Genomic DNA, 13,959 nt, shown 5'->3' with positions numbered 1-13,959 from the left:
TGCGGGGTTTTGCGCCGGGGAGGGTGACGGGAAATGAGGCCGCCTCCCATTGAGTATAAAACCTCCCAGTCCGGCCCCACTCTTCCTCTTTCTGTTACCTGGCTTAGGGGCAGCAGCTTTGGCCGTGAAAACCCAGAAACACCGGTGAGTTTAGCTCCCATTCTTCACATAGAGAGGGACCCGGCCTCGGGCCTTTAACGGTTGTAGTTAAACGTGATTTGTTTAGGCGTTAGCATCTTCTTTGTGCTTCTTTCGTTTAATCCCAAACTTTGCTTTTTCGGTTACGTAACTTGACACTAACCTGTGGATTTAATTTTCGAGGGAATTAATCCTAAAAAATGGTAAAGGTCGTTCTCGCCTGATTGTATTTAACATGATAGTTTTTTGTGAGGTTTGTGCGTTAGTGGGTTTACTGGATGCTGTTTTTAAACTTTTGACGAAAGATTTTTTACGAGGGAGGCGAAAATGTAGAGTGGGCAACGGGAACAAAGGAGGGCTGCAAGACCGGAGATCCGAAGATGCTTGAATGGCATTTCTTCTCTCTCCTCACTGAAACAACTGCCCGTATTTATCCGGCAACAGGTGCTTGAAGTCCGGACGAGAGAGCTTCTGAATATTTGGCGATCTTTGTAACTTTATCCGACGTGGCCCAGTGGAGTAACACGTGTCTCGGCTGGCTTGTGGCCGAATGAGGCCTAGCAGTAGCATCCGCCTGCTAGCGGCTAAAGCCTAGCGCCCGAGTAGCCATGGAGTTGAATTTCAGTTTTTAACTCCGTATAAATTAAAAAGACAATACGTTTCAGTAGGCTTTGTATTTTTTTTTCACCGCCTTTCATTATGCCTACATGCCGGGATGGTTTCCTAATGTAGCCGGGCTCAAGATGCGATAGCTTAGTTGTACATGCATGTCTGTTAACGAAGCCTAACGGGTACTTAATAGTAAGCCTAACGCAATTTTTATTTTTATTTAATCTTGCCCACAGAAACTAAAACAATGGGAAAGGAAAAGACCCACATTAACATCGTGGTCATTGGCCATGTCGACTCCGGCAAGTCCACCTCCACCGGTCACTTGATCTACAAGTGCGGAGGAATCGACAAGAGAACCATCGAGAAGTTTGAGAAGGAAGCCGCTGAGGTAAGAGCTTGTGTATTTAGTTACATTTTATCCATTTTGTCTTGAAAACAGTTTCTGTTAAAAAGTCCAAGATGGCGGCGTCGGCATGCCTTCCTCTGAGCTCAACTGCCCGGCACGAGGGTGTAACAGCCGTGTGCGCGCATGCGGGGTGGGGCTTATCGCGCGCAGAGCACTGGTGGTGAATGTGCACTTTGTCTGACAGTCTGAGGCCTCCAGTGAAAAGAAATCCTTAAAATTTATACACAAAACAAAGTACAACCTGTTTGAATATGACTTGCATACACTAAGATTTAGAAATACTTTTAATGCTTTTGGAAAATTGTGGGTTTTATGTTTGTACCTATCATAGGTGATTTAATGTCCCTTTTTGAGGAGGGGGGCTCCTGGTAATTTGAATACTGAATGCACTTAAAATTTATATCTTAGGATCCACATTGAAATTTTCCATGTAGATATTTGGATTGTGACCTTAAATTTCATTAATTTCTTCCCGTTCAGATGGGAAAGGGCTCCTTCAAGTACGCCTGGGTGCTGGACAAACTGAAGGCCGAGCGTGAGCGTGGTATCACCATCGATATCGCTCTGTGGAAGTTCGAGACCAGCAAGTACTACGTGACCATCATTGATGCCCCTGGACACAGAGACTTCATCAAGAACATGATCACTGGTACCTCCCAGGTAAAAACAATAAGCTCCAACATGAGGATTTGACTCCTGCAAACTTCGCCTTGCAGCAGACTTGGATCTAATCTGCATCCTGGTGTTCATTTTCAGGCTGACTGCGCTGTGCTGATCGTTGCTGCTGGTGTTGGTGAGTTCGAGGCTGGTATCTCCAAGAACGGCCAGACCCGTGAGCACGCCCTGCTGGCCTTCACCCTGGGTGTAAAGCAGCTCATCGTTGGAGTCAACAAGATGGACTCCACCGAGCCCCCCTACAGCCAGGCTCGTTTTGAGGAAATCACCAAGGAAGTGAGCGCCTACATCAAGAAGATCGGCTACAACCCCGCCGCCGTTGCCTTCGTCCCCATCTCTGGATGGCACGGAGACAACATGCTGGAGACCAGTGACAAGGTGAGGACTGCTAGCCATTCCACACATCTCAATTTGCTAATCTGACTGAACATGGACTAAACAATCAATGACTTTTGTCTGTAGATGAGCTGGTTCAAGGGATGGAAGATCGAGCGCAAGGACGGCAATGCCTCTGGAACCACCCTGCTGGAGGCTCTGGATGCCATCCTGCCACCTTCCCGCCCCACTGACAAGCCCCTCCGTCTGCCCCTGCAGGACGTCTACAAGATTGGCGGTGAGAACTGTCATAGTACTACAAGGCTAGTATTGCACTACACCCATGTTTTTCTGTGCTTTAACAATGTTTTAATTTCTCAGGTATTGGAACTGTACCCGTCGGCCGTGTTGAAACTGGTATCATCAAGCCCGGCACCGTCGTCACCTTCGCCCCTGTCAACCTGACCACTGAGGTGAAGTCCGTGGAGATGCACCACGAGTCTCTGCCCGAGGCTGTGCCCGGTGACAACGTTGGCTTCAACGTCAAGAACGTCTCCGTCAAGGAAATCCGTCGTGGATACGTTGCTGGCGACAGCAAGAACGACCCACCCAAGGGTGCTGAGAGCTTCAACGCTCAGGTTGGTGTGGCGACAATGGTGCTGGGAGTCTTCAGGGTTGGGTTGTATTATGGAATATGCTAACTTTTAGCGTGTCCACAGGTCATCATCCTGAACCACCCCGGTCAGATCGCTGCAGGCTATGCCCCTGTGCTGGATTGCCACACTGCCCACATTGCTTGCAAGTTCAGCGAGCTGGTTGAGAAGATCGACCGTCGTTCTGGCAAGAAGCTTGAGGACAGCCCCAAGTTCGTCAAGTCCGGAGATGCCGCCATTGTCAAACTGATCCCACAGAAGCCCATGGTTGTGGAGTCCTTCTCCAACTACCCTCCCCTCGGTAAGTTTGCTTCCCAGAAGCCCTACTTGATTTGACTAGGCATAATGTACAGCAGCTAACCCCACCTTTCCCCTGCTCCTATTTCAGGTCGTTTCGCCGTGCGTGACATGAGGCAGACAGTGGCTGTCGGTGTCATCAAGTCTGTTATCCCCAAGGAAGTGTCCGGAAAGACAACCAAGGCTGCAGAGAAGGCTCAGAAGGGCAAGAAATGAATGGCCGTTCAGGGAATCCATCAACAAGACGTGTGCTGGCAGCAGCGGGCAACATCTTCCCTTACATCTTCCTCCCACCCTGGATCATCCTCGCTGAGGCACAGCTCTATACTCAAGGACTGGCTTATGCTGATTAAAACCCATCGCAAGAGTTTTCGCAGGAAAAAGAACTCTATGGCATTGTCACTTACCTGAATCACATGACAGTGCCTCTTCTCAGTTGAGTTTAAGTTGGAAATGGTTTAGAACTGTATCTCAATGTTAAAATGCCACATTTGATTGGAAAGAAGCTGCTGGTAACTAATAAAATATTGTCTCCGAAAAAATTGAAATTGGCTTGTCTGTATCCTTCACAGTTGCAGTTGGTATGACAGGCGAGCCTCTGTCATGTGCTGCAGCTGTTTTTTATCCATGCTATTTGTGTCCAGTGATGCACTTGTCATCCAATCACCTCCATAGGAGATATGCCACCCCAGCCAATAGCACCCCTTATTTTAGTCTGACACACAGCAAGAGCAATGCACATCCCTCCCTCTCCTCTCGTTCGGTATATAAACACCGGAGAGATCACGCTCTGTCCTTTTTTTGCCTCTGCTCGAAATCTCTGGACGTCTTGGTAGTTGCTGGACACAGGTTGGTGAATTTAATTTAAAATGCAGCTGTTGGAGCTAAATTTTTAGCATTGATGCATTTCCACAAAAGCTGGGGTAGTACAGGGCTTAAATCCTTTAAATCAACTGATGGCTAGAGCCAGAAACCTTAGTAATCCATTCAGTGAAACGTAGCATTAAGAATTCTCATTGAAAGGTTTAAAACGTGCCAGCTTACCTTATTTGCTTCTCCTGGCTCGTTTTAGCCTGTCTGGCTCACTTGTAAGGGTCCACATCAGGATTTTTAGGCAGGCGCTAGGGACAGATGTCAAAAACGAGTTGCCAGGTTGTTTCTGCCAGTCATGGTAGCCCTGTTCTTTCCACCTGCGTGAACGCGCGCATTGACTCTCAATGCTGTATGTTCGGGTGCGCGCTTGCATCAGTTGACAACATGGCGGCTCCGCGCTCCCGACGGGTGCAACATGGAGGAGAGGAGCCGGTTTTCATCCAGCACGCACATGGCGTGTGACTCATCAGCGTCCCACCTCGGTGTCCTTAATGTTTATAGATGGTGTCCTTTATTTCAAAAGGGAAAAAAAAGCACCCCCTCCCCAATAGTCTCTTATGTTCAAAACGTATATTAGCATACTGCAGCCATTTACAATTCATACGACTTTGCGTATTTTTTGTTGCGCAAGGACCGCCTAGCTAACAGTACTTAACCTCTAATGCCGCAGTTACAGCAAAGTGGAAAGAAACAGTTTATTACTACATTTTGACAAGTTAATTTTCAATTTAATTGGCTTCATAAAACTCCTGGGGAATGACCAAGAACAAGGCCTGTGAGATAAATTGGAGCCTGAATTATTTCATTTTATTAAACACGAATCCCCCATTAATTTAATAACTCTGCAGAAAAACAGGGATCCTTAACGTTCGGTGAAGGCAATGAGCCACAATGGCGTTCACTGGGCTCACACCATTTTGGGGACAACTACTATTATATATGGCACATTATGTATTTGAAAAGTGGAAATGACTGCTCCTCATGTTGTTTAAAAACAGTAAATCGAAATGGGAAAGGAAAAGACCCACATTAACATCGTGGTCATCGGACATGTCGACTCCGGCAAGTCCACCACCACCGGTCACCTGATCTACAAGTGCGGAGGAATCGACAAGAGAACCATCGAGAAGTTTGAGAAGGAAGCCGCTGAGGTGGGTGACTGCGGCCTAATCTTAGGCTTTTTACCGCATAAACACTGTATGGGATATAACAGTGAGACTCTGAGGTAAAATGCCGTAACAGTAGACGGTGGGGTGTGGTGGAATAACTGTTCAATGATATTATTTGGGTAAAACCGCCATCTACTGTTAAAAAATACACACTGCCCTCAAGCGCAAAATACGCATAAAGATTTAAATGTTAGGTTAATTTATGTCGTGCAAAATAAGAGTTAAAATCTTGCTTGTATATAATTATATATTTAAGATTACGCAACATTTTAGGGGAAACTGAATTAATTAAACATTGAAAGTGAAATTTATTAAACATTCAATTCATTTTTTGATATAGCGACAAATCACTGCTTTCCCCTTAAGGTGGTTTATAATCTAATGTAAAGACCATACAATATAATATAATCATTATACATGATATATATCATGAAAATTATATGTTATAATTTTTTACTTGTATATTATAACATGAAATGTTCCAATAACCAATGTTTTTGGATACATTCTGTATTCTACGATAGGACTAGGATGAATACAGGATATTAGCACTGAAACCTAGGGCTCAGTAAGGCACAGACATTGAAGGATGCCAAAGAATGCTTAGCAGACCTTGAACACAAGAATTTAACAAAGACAAACACAAGGCAGAAAAATGCAGCATTTTCATAAGAAAACCTGTTTTAATCAATTCACAAAACATACAAAAACATACAGAAACTATTCTGGTTGACTGTATAAGGTACAAAAAAATGTTGTTTTACATAATTTTTCTCACCTAGCCTGTAAATTTTTTGGTGCTATTAGGCTGAACAGAGGTTCATTTTTTAAAAGTATGCTCTCCTGAATGTAAGCTGAAGAAAAACAGCTTTAGGTCTAGAAAAAAATTATTTAAAAATAAGACTTATTTATGAGGTACTGAATTAACCAAACCGAGTTTTCCCTGCTCATTAAAGTTTTTGTTGCGCGGCAAAACATGTTTTGGCCTTACATCACAAAAGATTTTAACCATTTTTTAGTAGGGTTTACTTTACTTAAGAATAAGTTAATTATATATTTTTTGTTTGCTTATGAAATGGGTAAAAAAACAGTAAAATGCATATACCTCTGAAAACGCTGCAACCAGATTAACAGAATCAACCTTTCAGAATGTACCTCTGTTAAACAAGCTAACTCAGATTGTCTGCCTAGCATAGTTGCATAATCACCCCTTAAAAAGCTCATTATGAGCCAGTTAAAAGGTGATTTTACCTTTTCAGATTAAGGGATTAACTGGAGTTTAGTATTTGTATTTTGTCAAAGGTTCAAGGTCATGAACACTGGTGAAGGATGCTTGTATTTCTATAAGATTAACAATAAATTAAAATAGTAAAGTAAAATTCTCTAAATTCAGTTCTGATAAGGCTGGACTTCAGTTTTCTCAGATCTATGAATAAAACCGATTAAATAAAATCTCTTCTGTTAAACCTTTCTGACTGATTCTTCCCTCTACTTTGCTTTTTGTGGTTCAGATGGGAAAGGGCTCCTTCAAGTACGCCTGGGTGCTGGACAAACTGAAGGCCGAGCGTGAGCGTGGTATCACCATCGATATCGCTCTGTGGAAGTTCGAGACCAGCAAGTACTACGTGACCATCATTGATGCCCCTGGACACAGAGACTTCATCAAGAACATGATCACTGGTACCTCCCAGGTAAAAACAATAAGCTCCAACATGAGGATTTGACTCCTGCAAACTTCGCCTTGCAGCAGACTTGGATCTAATCTGCATCCTGGTGTTCATTTTCAGGCTGACTGCGCTGTGCTGATCGTTGCTGCTGGTGTTGGTGAGTTCGAGGCTGGTATCTCCAAGAACGGCCAGACCCGTGAGCACGCCCTGCTGGCCTACACCCTGGGTGTAAAGCAGCTCATCGTTGGAGTCAACAAGATGGACTCCACCGAGCCCCCCTACAGCCAGAAGCGTTTTGAGGAAATCACCAAGGAAGTGAGCGCCTACATCAAAAAGATCGGCTACAACCCCGCCACGGTTGCCTTCGTCCCCATCTCTGGATGGCACGGAGACAACATGCTGGAGCCCAGTGACAAGGTGAGGGATTCAAACACACCCCAGTGTAGACGTCTGCTCGAAGAGTCTTTCTCTTCACTTCCTCTCATTTTCTACACTTTAGATGGCCTGGTTCAAGGGCTGGAAGATCGAGCGCAAGGAAGGCGGAGCCACAGGCACCACCCTGCTGGAGGCTCTGGACTCCATCATGCCACCTTCCCGCCCCACCGACAAACCTCTGCGTCTGCCCCTGCAGGACGTCTACAAGATTGGCGGTAAGTAAAGCCACACAGCACCCTGTAAAACCAGTAAGTCATCACGCATCTCAAGGAAAAAGTAAAACCTGTGTCTCTTCCCACTCGTGGCTGGCTCCAAAAGCGAGTCAGTGCCCACAAACTCCCATTTTTAAATGCCTACAGTAAAAAACTACCTCTAAAGGTAGTTTTTAAAAAGTAATTTATTTGGATTTAAAGTTAAGAGGTGTGATTGCTGAGATTGACACAGATTTATTGTTGACTTCCTGACCTCACTTCCACTAATCGGTGTCTGGACTGGACCTTCAGACCCTGTTTGTGCTTTTTGTGCCTTCTGGAACATTTTTAATACAATAATTTGAATAATGATACGACTTGCTGTGTGGTAAAAACCATCCAAGTTTATGCTTTTAATTAGTTTATTATTCTTTTATTATATACAGATTTGCATCTGTGCAGTGCACCTGCAGAGTTTATGGATAACTTTTAGTGGTTTTTGGACCCTCAAAACTAATATAGCTGCAAACAAAACACAAATAGTCTGACTCCGACAACCGCTGTGTTCCTCTACTCTGAAATCACCAGCAACAAGCTTATTAATTTCCCTCATTGCCGTTTCAGAGCTGTAGCATCAGCATCGTTCTCCTCAGTAGTATCTGAGCACCAGCAGGAAATAATGAAAATACTTAAACAATCTAAAGGTCGACCTTGCTGTCATTACGTTTGCTGACCCCAGCTGCAGGATTGCGTGAGTGTAATGTAGAGCTGAATGTTATGAGAGTCAAAGATGGACAGAAGCAGTACAAATATTTCAGGGGTTTTCTATTTTATGTTTTTTGTTTTGTCACAACAGAAATAACAAAGAAATACCTTATAACAGGATCTGATTGCTGATTTGATGATTGTAAAAGTAACTAAATCACTGGCAAATCACTCGTTGTGTTCATTTTTACGACAAAAAAAGTAATCTAAATACTTTGCAGTGTTGCTTTGTATTGTGTTACATCCAGTGCTTTTAAGAGTGATTAATAAGAAAACTGTAAAACCTCCTTCATAAACATCTTGGGTAGTTTGAAATAATATATCAGGAAAAGCAAAGAGGATATTTAATTATGAAAATCTTGTCACCTCAGTTTAGTTGATAACATTAAAGCCACATTAGATTCCAGAATCAAAACACCTTACTTTTATTGTTTTAAGTTGTTTGAGCTTTATTTAGCTTTAACTATTAAAATGTATTTCTTTGTTTGTATGTTTTTGGACCATTTTATTTCTTTACTGCTGCTATTATTTTAAATTCTATGAAGCTTCTTCTACCTCTGGTTTTACAGGACTTACAAATGTAATTTTATTATTAATACTAAAAACAGTACACAATAAAAACCCAGCTGCCTCTTCCTCACTGTTTTAAGTGTTTAACCAATCAGATCAGTCTTTATTTACAAAAGCAGAAAAGCTTGAATACTAAAAAAAAGACAAGTCAGATATGGAGGAGCGCTGACTTCTCTCCCTCCTGTCAGGTATCGGAACCGTTCCCGTCGGCCGTGTTGAAACCGGTATCCTGAAGCCCGGCATGGTCGTCACTTTCGCTCCCCCCAACCTGACCACAGAGGTGAAGTCCGTGGAGATGCACCACGAGTCTCTGTCTGAAGCTCTGCCCGGTGACAACGTCGGCTTCAACGTCAAGAACGTCTCCGTCAAGGAAATCCGCCGTGGAAACGTGGCCGGCGACAGCAAGAACGACCCACCCCAGGCTGCGGAGAACTTCACCGCCCAGGTAAGCATAAAGAAAAGATTAAACATGTGATAATAAACATGCACACAGTTATTTTTGTAGATTATACATGAAGCAGGTACACAGCAACACTTCAGTATAATGCTTTACGCTGCTTAAATCCAAACTAATCTCAGGGCCACCCATAAATACATACATTTAAAATGAAATAGTTTCTTCTTATTAATTCACTGATTCCTTTCAGTCTTCCGATGGTTTCCATGTTAAGAGTGATTCCCCATTTATTTATTTATTTATCAGGAAAGACTCTGGCCAAGAAGGCACATCATTACTTTACCTCTGCCTCCTGACAGCCCCTACTTCAGTCTAAGTTCTTTAGAAGTAATTTCATTCTTTAATGTCGATATTTGTTGATAATTGTGAACTAATTCACAAAACTGAAAATGAAGCCTTTCTGTTAACAGGTTAATGATAAATGACTTCTCGTGGCTTACCTGCAGCATCTGCAGGCCCCACCAGTGTACCAAAGCCCTGATTTTGGGAATCAGCTCACCCAGTTTGTAAATCAATCATGATTTATTAGTTACACATTTTAACCACTGAGCATTAAAGGGGATCTTTATCAGTTCAGTGTAAAGAGCACTTTGTTTTCTTTAGAGCTGTCAAAGGTTTGAGAAACATCTTTTGTTTTGCTGTTTTAAGGTTTGTCTTGTGCTTTATTTGTCCTGTTTCCCATATCTGCATATGGAAAAAACAAACTGACCACTAAATAATGGCTGACAAACAAATAAAAGCAAAAACAAAATACAGGTGGACCCCTGCTGGATTGTGAAGGTACTGCAGGCAAGAGGTCCTTCACAAATAAATAAATAGCTTTTGTTTGAAAAGTTTTAAACCAAGTAAATCATATAGTATCTATTACCTATTTTGACACCTTTTAATTAAAATGTAATTTTTTAATTACTCATTTATCTGATTTTTTTTAAATCTGAAAACTATGGTATGCCTCATCACTGTTTATGTCTACATTTATTCAGGTAAAAAATGACAGAATTACATGACTGTCTATCCTATTCTGAGGCGAAGTCTCCCGATAGAAGAGAAAAAAATCAGCAAGTGGAGTTCTTATTTAATGTAGTCTAAGTATTTCCACTTAGGCCTCTTAGCTGTGATTAAACCAAGCATGAGTACGAGAATTTAAACCAGTTTGTTTAAAAGCACATCTTCATCGACAGACATCCCCCTAAGAAAAGCTGCACAGAAAACTAAAAATGTTAAAGTTGAAGGAAATGTTTTTGGAGCTTAATCCAGAAAGGAATACAATCCTGGATAGCCCCCCCCCCCCCTCCTCATTTCGGTTATTTCTGTCACAAATAGAAGTCCAGTAATAAACTGAGGAAGGATATTGATCTCTAAGTACAACACTTCCCTCATTTCTCCCTTCATAGGTCATCATCCTGAACCACCCCGGCCAGATCGCCCAGGGTTACGCCCCCGTGCTGGACTGCCACACCGCTCACATCGCCTGCAAATTCAGTGAGCTCAAAGAGAAGATTGACCGTCGTTCTGGCAAGAAGCTTGAGGACAACCCCAAGGCTCTGAAGTCAGGAGATGCCGCCATCATCACCATGGTGCCTGGAAAACCCATGTGTGTCGAGAGCTTCTCCCAGTACCCTCCCCTTGGTGAGTAAAAACGCTGTTTGTCTCGAAGATAATTATGTGTCAGCCTTTCCTTTAAAGCTGCAGTAACAGTGCAGTCGTGGTTAAGATTACTGTGTGCTTGGAATGTTACATCAGGTCGGTTTGTGAGTGTTTCCGTGAATTATTTTGGGTTTTATGGTAATTTTATTATCGAGTGAAATTAATTGAAGCTTCATCATGACAAAGTTTGTGTTTTTGGGGTGCTCATTGTGGCCCAAAAAAATATTTCAGCACCCTGGGCCTTTAAAGGGATCACATCCAGCTCCATATTTGAAAGTGTGGTCAGGTTTAACAATATATCTGTGACTTGAGATCATTTAACCTCATGTGATCTGTCATGATTAATAGAATAGAATAGATCTTTATTGTCACTGTTACAAGAACAGTGAAACACAGTTTGGTATCTCTCCGTTAGCAGCATATAGAAATTTAACATTAAAATTCCTTCAGAATAAGAGAAAAAAAAACAAAAAGAAAAAAAAGAGAAACAAAAAAAATGGACTTGAAGTTTAAGAGGTGCCTACACAGTGAATGTATGTAACAACGTAAGTGTCTACACAGAAATGTACAAGGTATATACAAGTTATATATGCTATATAAAAGAGCAGGTGCAATATAGGGTGCAATGTGATGGCAGTGAACTTTGAGTAAGAGCTAGGACTAGAGGTAGGAATGCTGGTTGCATTATACTACAATAAATGCAGTTTATAAATACAGTGAAAATGTCCATAAATGTTAACAGCACAGTTAACCGTTAACCTTCAATCAGGGTGGAGGTAGGGCATGTTTCTATTGAGCCTGTTTGTCATTGACCTGTAGCGTTTATAAAAGGCCCGGGGGGGTGTCCAGGTGCGACAGGTCCTTGATGATGATACTGCTTCTCTGCTGAAGTCCGCCAGTATAAATGTCTCTGAAGGGGGTTAGTGAAGTGCCAATTGCCCGCACTGCTGCCCTCTCCACCCGCTGCAGTTTTCTCTTGTCCTCCACGGTACAGCAGTTAAACCGGAGTGTACAGCGGTAGGTCAGAAGGTGGTGGAGCGGTAGAAGTTGATTAGCAGTCAGTTTTGGTCTAATTGGGCCCTGATGCAGCTTCCTGACAAAGTACATTCTTTGTTGTGGTTTTCCTACCTGATGGAAAATGTTTGTGGAGCAGGTAATGTTGGCCGAGATATGGACCCCAGGGAACCTAAAGCTTTCTACCCTTTCTATCCCTTCCCATCAATGTAGAGGGCGGAGTGCTCAGATTGCTTTGTTCGTCTGAAGTCGATTACTCCTTGGCCTTGGCTGTGTTCACATGTAGGTTGTTGTTGTCACCTATTAAATGTTACAGCAAATATTTCTGGCACAGAAGAGGATGAAAAAGTCACAAAGAGGAATGATCTAACCAGCCCTGTTGCAAGACACTTCAATGATAAACATCCAAATTCACCTTTATTCTTTCTAGGCATTGAAGCCATTAAATTAAACCAAAGAGGTGGTAACATTAATTTTATCAGGAAAAAACAGACAAGCATTTTGGATATTCGGTTTTAAGAGTCTGCACCCTAGAGGTATGAATGAGGATTTTTCTATCAATGAGATTTTGTGAACTGTACCCTTTTTTTTATTCTTTTTTACCAGTTACTTTGCTCTGTCAGTCATTCTCGCATGGGTAATGTTTATCTATTTATTTATTTATATTTATTTTTTCAATAAAAGAAGGAGTAGCATTCTAGATGTCTAGCATTCTGTCTTTCTACAAATGTTTTTCCATGTGATGATGTCCTCTTTTTTTTATCTAACTGCTGCACTGACTTCTTTTTGAATAAATTTTTTTTCTTTTTAATCGTTTTTTGTATATTTGTAATATTCTTATTATGTATTTCATGCATGTATTTTAAGACAGGTGAGGATTATGTCTCCTCACCCCCGTCTTCATCATTAATGACTTAGTCCAGTAGCCGACCTAGTCCACAAGCCGAAACTTGTTGGTCAGGCAATAAAGTTGTTCCTCTTCCCTTCAAGCGTTGCTGGAGTTCCTGTATTGTGACCTATTAAATGTTGCACAATATTCTTTAGTCTAAGGAGCTTGGAAAGAAAAGCGTCTGGACTTCTTTAAGTTGCTTGAAGACGTTTCACCTCGTCTTAATGGGCCCCCTAATGATCCTCTACCTAATCATCGAGCCAGGTGTGAAAACGGGTGTAGGTCACCATCAGCCAAGGTTTCGGGTGAGCTCATTGTGAAACCTAGCCCCACCCTATCATGTGATTTCCTGAGGTCAAATGGCCCAAGATATGAGTGGGCGTTAAGGCGTCTGGGAAGGGATCTCAAAACTGGATTATAGATGGCAGACAGTTTTTTGTTGTAAGCCACCGCCTCTGTTCAAAGATGGTCGCTCACAGTGGACACAAATGGCTTCTTTCACTCCTCTTTCAAACCATCTGTCTTTTCTGTCCAAAATGGGAACATTTGTGTCCTTGAAAGAGTGACCTTTGACCTTTAGATGCAGATGGACAGCCGAGTCTTGTCCCGTGGAGGTGGCTCTTCTATGTTGTGCCATACGAACCTTCACAGACATATTCTTTAATGTAGTTATAACCTGTTATAACTGTTGTTATAACCCATTATGAGACTTAACCAAGCTGTCTTTTGAATTGTGAAGTTCAAACTTAAAAACTTTTTAAGGTTTTGTTTCAAGCCTCTCATTGACTCCTCTCTCCATTTCCTCTCAGGCCGCTTTGCCGTGCGTGACATGAGGCAGACCGTTGCCGTTGGCGTCATCAAGTCCGTCGAGAAGAAGGTTGCCAGCGGTGGAAAGGTCACCAAGTCCGCACAGAAAGCCGACAAAAAGAAATGAATCCTCGTGCAGGAGGTCCACCGACAAGTCGCGTCTCAGCAGCAGCGGGCCGCCCCATCCTCCCTTCCCCCCTTCCATCCAGCGCCGTCTTCTCTGAGGCAGAGCTCTCTACTCAAGGACTGGCTTATGCTGATTAAAACCCATCGGAAGAGTTTCCGTAGGAAAGGAAGGTTCGTGCCTTCAAGGGAAAACTACCATCATGATTACATTTAAACCAAAACAATAAAAATCTCAAACATTGCCAAATGAAAA

The 13,959-nt window shown here is 42.5% G+C and overlaps 2 protein-coding genes and 1 long non-coding RNA gene across 5 annotated transcripts in view; 2 read left to right on the top strand and 1 right to left on the bottom strand.

Moving 5' to 3' along the window:
* Positions 1-4,959, bottom strand: part of LOC113014337 (uncharacterized) — a 21,165-nt gene extending 16,206 nt beyond the window's left edge. For all 3 annotated transcript variants that reach the window (XR_003270954.1, XR_003270955.1, XR_003270956.1), the window contains exon 1: positions 4,141-4,959. This is a non-coding gene — a long non-coding RNA (uncharacterized LOC113014337). The remainder of the gene's footprint in view (positions 1-4,140) is intronic.
* LOC113014334 (elongation factor 1-alpha) lies at positions 64-3,644 on the top strand. Its single transcript, XM_026155785.1, has 8 exons — positions 64-144; positions 984-1,138; positions 1,637-1,816; positions 1,913-2,209; positions 2,294-2,444; positions 2,528-2,784; positions 2,866-3,100; positions 3,188-3,644. The coding sequence occupies exons 2-8, from the start codon at positions 995-997 to the stop codon at positions 3,310-3,312; spliced, it is 1,389 nt and encodes a 462-aa protein (XP_026011570.1). The 5' UTR covers positions 64-144; positions 984-994; the 3' UTR covers positions 3,313-3,644.
* On the top strand, positions 3,863-13,959 carry LOC113014335 (elongation factor 1-alpha). Its single transcript, XM_026155786.1, has 8 exons — positions 3,863-3,945; positions 4,968-5,120; positions 6,650-6,829; positions 6,926-7,222; positions 7,305-7,455; positions 8,955-9,211; positions 10,618-10,852; positions 13,583-13,959. Exons 2-8 carry the CDS (start codon positions 4,977-4,979, stop codon positions 13,705-13,707), a joined length of 1,389 nt encoding a protein of 462 aa, XP_026011571.1. The 5' UTR covers positions 3,863-3,945; positions 4,968-4,976; the 3' UTR covers positions 13,708-13,959.

The sequence above is a fragment of the Astatotilapia calliptera genome, chromosome 22 (assembly GCF_900246225.1).
Source record: "Astatotilapia calliptera chromosome 22, fAstCal1.2, whole genome shotgun sequence".
In the NCBI taxonomy this organism is placed as follows: domain Eukaryota; kingdom Metazoa; phylum Chordata; class Actinopteri; order Cichliformes; family Cichlidae; genus Astatotilapia; species Astatotilapia calliptera.
This window is presented reverse-complemented; position numbering and strand designations above follow the sequence as displayed.

Excerpts from the sequence above, each read along its gene's own strand:
- LOC113014334 (XM_026155785.1), top strand. The coding sequence starts at position 995 with ATGGGAAAGGAAAAGACCCACATTAACATCGTGGTCATTGGCCATGTC. Across the intron at positions 1,139-1,636 it reads TTGAGAAGGAAGCCGCTGAG|ATGGGAAAGGGCTCCTTCAA; the intron begins GTAAGAGCTTGT and ends CTTCCCGTTCAG. Across the intron at positions 2,210-2,293 it reads TGCTGGAGACCAGTGACAAG|ATGAGCTGGTTCAAGGGATG; the intron begins GTGAGGACTGCT and ends TTTTGTCTGTAG.
- LOC113014335 (XM_026155786.1), top strand. The coding sequence starts at position 4,977 with ATGGGAAAGGAAAAGACCCACATTAACATCGTGGTCATCGGACATGTC. Across the intron at positions 7,456-8,954 it reads GGACGTCTACAAGATTGGCG|GTATCGGAACCGTTCCCGTC; the intron begins GTAAGTAAAGCC and ends CCCTCCTGTCAG. Across the intron at positions 9,212-10,617 it reads CGGAGAACTTCACCGCCCAG|GTCATCATCCTGAACCACCC; the intron begins GTAAGCATAAAG and ends CTCCCTTCATAG.